The 10739-nt window shown below is 44.0% G+C and overlaps 3 protein-coding genes across 3 annotated transcripts; 1 reads left to right on the top strand and 2 right to left on the bottom strand.

Moving 5' to 3' along the window:
• Positions 1-1507: 1507 nt before the first annotated feature.
• Positions 1508-3355, bottom strand: COCVIDRAFT_114215 (hypothetical protein; the record flags this gene model as incomplete). Its single annotated transcript, XM_014695441.1, has 2 exons — positions 1508-3047; positions 3132-3355. The coding sequence occupies 2 exons, from the start codon at positions 3353-3355 to the stop codon at positions 1508-1510; spliced, it is 1764 nt and encodes a 587-aa protein (XP_014550927.1).
• A 1143-nt stretch (positions 3356-4498) lies between these two features.
• Positions 4499-6255, top strand: COCVIDRAFT_114236 (hypothetical protein; the record flags this gene model as incomplete). The annotated part of the gene is made up of 2 exons (XM_014695440.1): positions 4499-5030; positions 5078-6255. 2 exons carry the CDS (start codon positions 4499-4501, stop codon positions 6253-6255), a joined length of 1710 nt encoding a protein of 569 aa, XP_014550926.1.
• A 732-nt stretch (positions 6256-6987) lies between these two features.
• COCVIDRAFT_20741 (hypothetical protein) lies at positions 6988-10383 on the bottom strand (the record flags this gene model as incomplete). The annotated part of the gene is made up of 4 exons (XM_014695418.1): positions 6988-7340; positions 7411-8990; positions 9070-9997; positions 10284-10383. The coding sequence occupies 4 exons, from the start codon at positions 10381-10383 to the stop codon at positions 6988-6990; spliced, it is 2961 nt and encodes a 986-aa protein (XP_014550904.1).
• Between the last annotated feature and the right edge of the window lie 356 nt (positions 10384-10739).

Raw genomic sequence — 10739 nt, 5'->3', positions numbered from 1 at the left:
CGTTATAGATAGAAGCAGCACGTCTTTGGCTTTTAACACGTTTTAATTGGATATCAAAAAGAGCAATTTGAAGATCTGATTCAGAGTATAAAGTTTGAGAGTTACGTTGTTGAGTCNTTACGTGTTATAGTGTTGACGTTAACGCGTCGGAGCAAAGTGGCCGACTCGCTTGGGTGGCCGACTCGCTTGTGAACCACGTTAAGAAGTATAAAGCTTTTACACTTTAGATATAGTTAGAAAGGCTAAAGTTATAAAATAATAGTTATTATAGCTTAGAGTCTATTAATTATATATATATAGCGCTATAATAATATAAAAACCTTAATTAGAAAAATAAAGAACTAGAGTATTAACATAATAGCTTTAAGAGAGAAGGTAATATAATAAGTATTAAAAAATTCTTTCCTTAAGAAATAATAACATAGTAGAAAGTTTATAAAAATCTATATTATAAGTTAATAATTAAAATAGAAAGCTAATTATAAAATATAGTATCTAACTAGAATAAAATATCTAAAGATACTAGACTAGTAGAAGATACTAAGATATCTAGAGATACTAAAGGTATTAGAGATAATAAAGGCTTACTTAGATATTAGAACTAGAAGTAATAAGAATATAAGAATAGATAGATTTTATTATTTACTCTTATTATAGTTAGTTTAAATTATACTTTCTTACTAATTACTTTACTTAGTTAGATTATTATCTATTAGTCTATAGTAATTTAGATTAGGTTTATTAGCCTATTATTACCTTCTATATAAGCACTCTACTCTACTATCTTAATAGATAATTATCTTATAGAATACTAGCGTAAAGGTTACTAGTCTTAGTGTGGGACCTAGTAAGAGAAGTATAGATCCGAACCCTGTGTAACAGCTAAGCGATAAAAGCTAACAATGAAAATATAGTATAGTATTACTTGACTAAAGCCTATAGTATATATTACGATTATCTTTTATATATAGATAGGTACCTTCTCTAAACCATCCTTTACAATAATTAACTTTTAGCTTATTTCTATCTACTCGATTACGGGTCGCCCCTCTAATCTTTTAAGCTCGATCACGTATCGTGCTACACTACTTAAGCTACGCTTAGATAATTTAGCATAATCTTTGTCTGATAAGTAAATAAAAATTACGTAAGTAGTGTAGATAGCATTTTATTAAATATAATCTCTAATATACCTCGCGATTACTCTCTAGAGCGCAACCCCTTATATTATAAAGTGAGAATCTAGGTATAGGCCTAAGTGCCTAGATTCTATAAAACTATAGTACTATAGTCTACAGAGCTCTTTAAGCTACGTTCTATCTTCTACTGTATACTATTTATAGTAAGAGCCTATTAATTAGCTATAGCAATAGAACCAGTACACGTGCCTGCCTTCTCTTCCCGTGAACCTGCACCGTGATAAATTCTACCTATTAGATCTAGTTTTAGACAATATAAAAAAATAATCCCATATTTAGTACTCATTTCTGTGATTTTAACCTTCAAATTAAAGACATTTACTAAATGTCTGGGTAATATGAACCAATAATAAACATCTGCATTTAGTACCTGTCTTGTCCATTAGCCTGACTAGACGGTAGCCACTCCTGAGTCTGTCAAGCCTAATGCAAGCCCAAGCTGCCAGGACATCCGGTCCAACCACATCGTTCATTATAATGAACGTGACAAATGCTAGTTCAGGTATTACGCACTCAACGTTTTCAAACTCCAAAAGCTCAGCCATAAAATCAGAACTAATACCCTCCTTGATCGTGGTCTGCTCTCTATACTTCGTGCCTTTCGCGTGACCAGTTTTGTTGTTCAATTGGATTGGGGTGGATATGTATGCATCTGTGTGCAATTCCACTTTCACGTAGGGCCGAAAATCGTCGGGGTCGTCGCTCGTGTTGTCAGTTGGGATATCTTGAACCGCCAAGATCTTGATCGCAAGATGATTAAGCGTCACTTGTGGAATAACCGGCTCCTCATCAAGCGATGTCGACTCGTCGGAACTTCGATAACCGTTTGGCTTAAGGATGTAGCCATCAGTACCCGAAAACATACCCTCGTTCAACATCATGCCCACATCCCAGGTCTGCCAATTGAGTGCCACTATCTGGATGCCCATACGCCAAAAAGGGTTCGGATCAAAGTTGAGAGAGTCGATACGAGTACCGGCCGGGTATGTGCGCATGAGATAGTTTTTGTTATGATTGAACAACTCCAGAGGCTGCTTTCTGTGGAGCTCGATAGCTGCAGGCTCGGAAAGCGAAAAGATATGATTGGGCATAGAGGCCTCTAACTGCGTGATCGATTTGAAAGATACACCACGAGTATAGATGCCGAGCTGACTCAACCTTGGTATGATCTTGGCCGGTTTGGCATCCTTTGGACGGTTTTCTTGAGCGGAAGTCTGCATTCCTAATGAATGTATGCTTTCTGTGTCTGAAGTTGTTGAGCCGGGCGTCTTTTCGGATGGCACATACTTGACTTTGATAAGGATTTTGCGCTTTAGGTCTCTGGGCGACGGTAACGAATTGGGCTCGGTGTCTGGTGTAGGTAACAGGAATTCTTTCCACGCTTCTTCCATGATGCTGACCATGACACCTTGTTGTAAAGGTGTGCAGTGTACCTCGAGACTAACAATGAGGGGAAGGTCCGACGCTAGAAAGGCGTACCGCCTGATTGTGTCGCAAACGCTGCGAAAAGAGATTTCCTTGGTGAGAGTAAAGCCGTGGAGAACCCTTGGCTCGGTATGGATTACTTCGCTCATTCTGTCGTCGACAGTGCCAATCATGTCAATGACTTCGGGTTTTTCGAACTTTTCAACTATCCATGATGCAAGTTTAATACCCAGCTTGTCTCTCTTTGTCAGCGGCCGCATTTGCCCTTTGTTGTCTTCCTCCTCCTCGTGCATGTAGAACTCTTTGCCATCCCACACATCGATTTCAATGCAACGGCATCCACGCAGTAGAGCATCCACATAGGCTTTCGTACTTGAGTCACTGGAAAGCTGATTCCCAGTTAGATAGGTGTTATGGCTGGAGCTGATGAAGTAGTTGCTCAAGGGCAGAGAAAGGTTCTCTTCCAACGCGGGGGCTTGTGCATCGGCTGCTGGCGAGCTCATGTACTGCAGGAACTCGCCAAAGTCCATTTCATTAGAGGGCATAGCACTCAGGCGGCCACCAAAATGTTCCTCTTGAACATGTTCCCAGAACATGCGGATCTGACTTTCGTTCCAGTGGTTATCAGGTCCTGCGTAATTGCGAAAGATTTGGTGAAAATGTTTGAGAAGGGACTCATGGAAATGGATGATTCCATGGTTTAATGAGCTTGATTGATCCTTTCCAGTCATAGTAACAGAGAGTTGATCAGAAAATTGTGTCGCAGTAACTATTGCTTTGATCACAGCACATTAACAAATGCATAGATGCTCTGGAATGTAAGAGTCGGTACGTACATCGGTGCTTGCAAAAGTATCAAGAGATTGTATGAGGAGACTTGCGACATAGTTCTGGATCAAGAAAGAAAAGCCAGGTTATAGAAATTCGGCCTGGCCGTGTCCGTGCATGCTACTTACGCATAGCGAGCACGTGCACGCTGAGACGGCTTAGCCCACCAAAAGCGGCGCGCTATAGCTCCGTCTTAGCCACTCGCTAATTCTTGTAAATTATAAGTAGCCCCTCAAGCTAGGGTTTTTCAAGCATGATGCGGGAAGCACAGCCACATATCGGATAAATCGGCCTGATAGACTCGTCAACAATGAAACAGTCTTTTCTATCGATGTACGCTGGTTGCGCTTTCATTGGCCATTCTTTGTGAACGGATTTTTTCACTAAAGCATTGACTTCATCAGTTGCCTTGTTCAGAGTATTCCGGCACTGGCGGCTCCAGTAAGCTGCACTAATTCTTAGCATACAGCAATGCAAATGCCATGTGCTTCTCTTTTTGAAGCATTTCCATGAAAATATTGACCTTATCCGATGTGGTTAATCCTGAGTTATAGTAACGATCCAACCATCCCGTAATGTAAACTAATTCGGGTAAAGCAAATCGTTTTCGACCCCTTCATGTTACGTAAATCAAGCTGATCCGTTACGGTATCGAGAGGTATTTAAGGCTTGATATCGATGTCTGCCACATAACGCCACTTTTCCCTCTCTTGTTGACCACATGTTCCCCTTCTACGGTATCATGCTTGTCAATTTCCCAATACTCTTAGTACTCGTCAAAGTGGCAAGCTGTAAGTCTTCCATGTATTCTATTTACCAGTAGATCTAACCAAGTTACAGGCGTTGTAGTCGCGCGAGAAGCTCTCATTGCCCCTTCTCCCAATGATGCTGTCTTATGGCATCGTGCCTCTCCACAAGCACTCGACGACTACGCTCCCACCGAAGTCGACTGCCCTTCAACACGTCCAAGTATCCGATCAGCCGAAAAGCTATCAATAGAAGAGGAGCAGTGGTTGGAAAAACGAAGGTCCAATACTGTAGACCCTATGGTCGAGTTGCTTCAACGTGTTGGTATCAGAGATTTCGACGTCAAACAATATTTTGATGCCCACAAGCGTAACTACAGTGCGTTACCGAATGTTGCTATCGCATTTTCAGGTGGAGGCTATCGGGCTATGCTCAACGGAGCTGGTGTTCTGGCTGCGTTTGATAGTCGTACTTCGAACTCTACAAATGCAGGACATCTTGGTGGGCTGTTACAATCTTCAACGTATATATCAGCACTATCTGGTGGAGGCTGGTTAATAGGAAGTATTTTTGCCAATAACTTCACTTCTGTAGAGGCAATCACAAGAGAAGGCGAAAACACACCTCTCTGGCAGCTCCAGAATTCTTTGCTAGAAGGACCTCCGACACGCGGTATCCAGGCCTTCTCGACCGCCCAATACTTCGCAAATATCGTGAGCGTAGTAAAACAGAAGTCCAGAGCATTGAATGGCATCTTCAGCACCTCCATTACTGACCTGTACGGTCGGGCTCTCTCTTTCCAACTTCTCAATGCTACTCAAGGAGGCTCGGGTACGTTCCGGACCTAATCGCACAAACCTAACGACTGATGACCGCAGCATACACATTTTCATCCATCCAAAACGACAAAGACTTTTCCTCCGGCAAAGCACCAATGCCTATCATCGTGGCGGATGAACGTTCACCAGGGGACCTGATCGTCTCGCTAAACTCAACTGTTTTTGAATTCAATCCCTTCGAGATGGGGTCTTTTGATCCAACAACATACGGCTTCGCCCCTTTAAAGTATATTGGCTCCAAGTTCGATGGTGGAAAGCTGTCGCATGACGAGAATTGTGTAACCGGGTTCGACAATCTTGGATTTGTGCTCGGCACCAGCGCCTCGTTGTTTAATCAATTCTTTTTAAGGCTGGAGAAAAACAAAAACATTCCTGGTCTCCTCAAAACGCTGGTCTCTAAGATTTTAGAAAGAATTGGAGAAGCGGGAAACGACATCGCCGATTATTCACCCAACCCTTTCTTCAACTACCACAACAAGACGAATCCGAGCGGAGGCAACTATTCCCTTACACTTGTTGATGGCGGTGAAGATGGCCAAAATATTCCTCTCCATCCACTCATACAGCCAGTACGCAATGTCGATGTCGTCTTTGCTGTCGACTCTACATCCAATTCAGAGACCCAGAAATGGCCGAGCGGTAAGGCACTTGTGTCCACCTATCTACGCACTGGTTCCAGTATCATGAATCAGACCTCGTTCCCATACATCCCCGGCCAAGACACCTTTGTTGCTCTAGGGATGAACAATCGCCCGACATTTTTTGGATGTAACAGTACGAACGTTACTAACGGCAATAATGTCCCACCTATTATTGTATATCTTCCAAACTCTCCTTACAACTTCTTTTCTAACACCTCGACCTTTGGAAAACTGTCATTTAGTATCGAAGACCGTGACAGGATGATTCAGAACGGATACAACATGGCTACTCAGGGGAATGCCACACGCGACGGTGCTTCAAGCTGGCCTACTTGTGTTGGATGCGTTATACTCTCTAGAAGTCTAGAACGTAATAAACACCAGGTTCCTGAAGTATGTCAGGGTTGCTTTACGCAATACTGCTGGAACGGCACGGTAGTTAGAAAAGCGCCACCGTACAACCCTTCACTATATCTTACCTCTGTCAACAAAGATTCTAGTAGTAGTAGTTCTAACACAGTCATACCTAGTAGAATTCTCTTTAGTCTTCTTATTTTACTCACTTTTGTATATTAGCGATAATCTGTTCACATTCTCTACTTATGATTATATATGTAAAAATACAATGTGTAACGATGTTACAACTTCGCCAAGTATCGGACCAATCTCAGAGCCGGATCGGAGGTAGTATTCGCCGCCCTCTTCATCAACCACTCGTTGTAAGGTCGGATCCCAGTCGGATCCAATTAAGATAAGTATATAAGGAGACACACCTTATAGCTAGCTCTATAGACCTTTAATATTTTCTTATACAAGGCCTATAGGTGTCTATTTAGATTAAGACTCGCTTAATGTCCCATGCACTTCTACGTACCTCTAAGTGATACTACTACTAATACTAATCTAAGTAGTCTTGCCTACGCCGTTATACTACTAGTATTATTAAATATTCTACTTATATATAGTGGATGATGCTAACGGTATATAGCGATTAACGTAAAACCCTAACCACATTTGGTAAAAAAGGCCAGAGTACCGTATGATGGCTAAAAAGATTCCCATGCCAGTATACCAGTCGTACGTTGCTTTAGCAAAGCAGAGTATTAGAATAGAATTGTATATGCACCGTCTCGTTGTCTCCACGCGATTACTTGGATCTCGGGTCGTAAATTGGACATACCAGAGCGCTATAATAGTGAATCGCAGGGATAAATCGAGCTCGAAATTAAAATCTACCCTAGATCGTTCAACGCTCAACAGCGTGACCCAGAATAGCCAGTCTAAAACAGGTCCAAAGAGCATAATAGATCAATGAGCAACCATAGCAGCATCTATAAGATGTTGAGGATTTCTTATGAAAAATCTCAAAAGACGGCTTGGTTGCCTTCCATCACTGAGTGGCTTGAGAAGTAGTCGTTTCGCTGCCTGCCGCAAGATAGTACTTTGGTAGAGGTATACCAACCACGGTATAATGATCGTTGTAGGCAAAGATAGATAGAGAGTTCTAATCGGGTCGGGAAAGGTAATCATATACGATATTAAGCCATCCAGGATTGTGAAGTGTACTGCGAAGGTGGCCCATGGAGTAAACCAATATCTTTGAATGAGCTGCGAGGGCGGTTCCGAATGAGTGGGAAGTAATGGGCCTAAGTCATCACCATCTGTCTAGTACGTCAGTCTGGTTCTTCTGGTTTGTGAGCAGGAAATGATAAACAAAGATGTTTGACTAACCATACAGTATTTCGACGTATTGTCGCTTAGGAAGGCAATCTGGGCAATTACATTTGCACCCAAGCGTTGGGAATCTTCTCAAGGCCTGTGTCTCCTCTGTAAATCGATTTATCCGGATGGGGCTGCTGTAGCGTGTAGCGATGCGTCCATCAGACCGGCTCAAGATCATAAGATGGCACCCAGGAGCAGAATCCACACGGCCAAGTAACCAGGCTCGCATCGGTCCAGGGTCAAACATAAAGCAATGTCCGAGTACCCTTTCTTTTGATCGATCTTGGGCTCTGAGTGGTGGGCTATCGACCAATATGTCGATAGTGATAAATCCGTGGCTTGTGCATGCCGCATCACAAACATGATTCTCGAGCACGACACACTGAAGATCCACCACAAACGTAGGTATAGGAACAGAGGGGCCTACAGACGTCCACAAGAAGATAGGAGCAAATTCTCTCCCGTTGTTATGGTACTGGAGACGATCCTCGAGGACCTGTAAGTAAAACTTCGCTTCGAGGGTCTGTAAACATTTGTCACCTTCTATCGACGCAGGTACCCAACCATTTTTGAAAGATTGCGTTTGAAGCGTTGAAATCTCCAGTATTCCGATAGATTCTTCTGGTGTGGTTTCCTGAGCAGTAACATGGTGCTGCATTTGTGACCCAGCTCGAGACTCGGAAAGGTGCGTACTCAATCTTCCTCGTAAGCGCGGACCTGTGTTGAAAAGCAGCTCTACAGGTAGCACCTTCTGCTGTCGGATGATCAGGGCTATCCGTTCCTGTTCAGTCTTTCTTTTTAGTACCTCGTACGCACTTACGCCAAGCAGATTGGCCAATATTGCAGGTGTATCGGCAGGTAGGCTCGAAACACGGTCAAGTAGCTCATTCCAAACTCTAGCGAATCTGTCGCGAAGCAAGACTTCGGGGCATCTTGTTATTCTTGGCTTGGAGGGACCCCAGATGCCGAGATATTGAACTGAAGATAATGCCCAGATCTCTCGCTGCACCAATGAGTCAAATTGCCGTGCTGGGAATTCGGGGTCTAAAGGGCTGACGCGTAGACCATTGATGCCACGAACAGGTGGTGGGGATTGTGGGACGTCGAGCCGTGCAGTATTATGAGAATAGATGCCATCAGAAAAAGCGTAGATAGTTGAAGGAGGCAAGTAACCTTCCTGCAGAGTCCAGGATCGGGTTGTCCACCCGCAACACTGTATGTAAGCGAGCTTAGTAGTATGATTAGTTGCCATAGGTATCATCCTTAACTCTGCGTCAAGAACAAGCGTATGCTGACTGGATGCGTAGACAAGATTCATTCTGTCGATTGCCTTTCCTTTGACGTCTTGGAGGATTTCTTCAGGAATGGATTCTGCTGGAGGCGCCGTTTGCACCGGGATACACAATGTGTCCATCCAAAAGAGGGTATTTGTTGTAGTCATCGTGCAAGTCGACAAGTTCGGCCTACGTATGGCAATCTGGGCAAAATATGTTTGGAGCATGCGAAGTTGGCACGTTGGAAGACCGTTCTCAAAAGCATTTCCCAGACCATCAGCCCATACGTGAGATATAGCAACATATCTCGAATGCCTGGAAAGGTATTAGCTTCTGTTATTTCGAAATTATCCTTGAAGTAGCAGTCATAGTCAACAAGTAGAGCTGTACATACCATTGCTTAGTATGAAGTTTCAATACAAGTCTCCCATGGACATCTTCCTCAATAGACACGAGTGGGATGTGGCCGCCTTGAATGACCTTCGCCACATCTACCGAAGATATGCTGATAGTTGGACAAGTACACGTATCCGTCGCATGACGAGCACTGGTATCGCCAGGCTGGGAGTTCCAGCCTTTACATGAATTCTTGGAGCAGCTCTCGTGCACAAATTTTGCGCTTCCTGGCCGTGGCAGTCTTGCGAAGTAGTAAGCTGTGTGATAGCTGAAAGTGGAAAGTACTTTGTGTATCTGATGTACACACCACCCATTCTCTCTCATTTTGAATTCAATAGCTCGACCGGCAGCCGTAAACTTATCGCCTTGTCTATTGGCAACAGAGAACCAATCGCTTGCTTTTTGGAGCCGGCGAAGTCTGTCATATGTCCAATGATAAGAACGAGAGATGGTGCTAATCAGTACCTTGACGGATAATAGTATCAAGTCAATAGATTCACTGGAGTTTGAGCGCACAGTGAAATGGCTCTCAGCCCAATGAGCTGCTCCGTTCGCATCCGAAAGTATCATACTATGCCGCTGTAGTACGTCCGTGCTCTCTTTCTCTGGTAATTGCAGCACACTGACCTGCATATTGATGATTTTCGATTTAACTAGCTCCGAGCTTACAACTCTGAGTCGGCGCTCCCCACGAGTCGAAAAGTTATATCCTGTGATAGCAGTGTCGCAAAGAACCGCGAGAAGCCCAAAATAAAGCCATTCTTGGATAAATGTAGCTTTGGACTCGGCCGAACTGGAGACGTCCAGTCTAGTAGAATAGTAGTCGGAGGGTTTTTGGTTGTGGTACCACATCCATATGTCGTCGCCTGGTCGTATCACCGTCGAGGTGATAAGAGGCACCTGCACACCTTCTCCACCAAAAGGTGCTTCGATAAAGTCCATGCAAAAAGCAGAAAGAAGCTAATATCTGAGGACGAGGATCGAACGTCTTTGCGAAACGTCGGATACTTAGTCTGGGACAGCAGTTCTTTACAAAGGCTGAAAGTAGCCACGCGGCCGACATGGCTTGGCCAGGGGCCTTACTGCGCCTCGACTTTCCGGTCAAGGTGAGAGTACCCTTGAAACGAGCTCAAAGCAGGCACGCCTCTAACTTGGTCTGTTGAGGTGCCCTGCTACCCCTGCATTTTCCGGTTAAATGGCGCGACAACATACCTCGTAGGTATCTAGTGTTTGGGGGCGAAAATGCAAGGTCCAGGATAGCGCGGGTAAGAGCAGACTGGCCATCGGAGTCAGTGGTCCGGTCATGACGCATTCTAGCTCGAGCTCACCTCGATATAACGTAACAACGAACATCACCAACATAGATCTTGTAGAATTCTTGTGATGGAATTGAAACGCTGGTCGGACTCATACAGGCCCGGGCATCTGCTCATTGGAAAGATGCGATCGCGATACATAGGTTCAAGAATCTTCGACGTGTTGCCTAAGCAACAAAACCGCGATGGTCGGCATATTATGTCCTATTACCTACGCATATGCTGAGCGGTGCGCTCTGGCCTTCTCATCATCGCAATTCAGATACGAACGTCATCAGCAGTTATGCTTGCCATGGCTTTCGCGTATCAAGGACGCGAGCTGACCGCCAAAAGCTCGTCTCATCTTACGCAT

The sequence above is a fragment of the Bipolaris victoriae genome, assembly GCF_000527765.1.
Source record: "Bipolaris victoriae FI3 unplaced genomic scaffold scaffold_161, whole genome shotgun sequence".
Lineage (NCBI taxonomy): Eukaryota > Fungi > Ascomycota > Dothideomycetes > Pleosporales > Pleosporaceae > Bipolaris > Bipolaris victoriae.
This window is presented reverse-complemented; position numbering and strand designations above follow the sequence as displayed.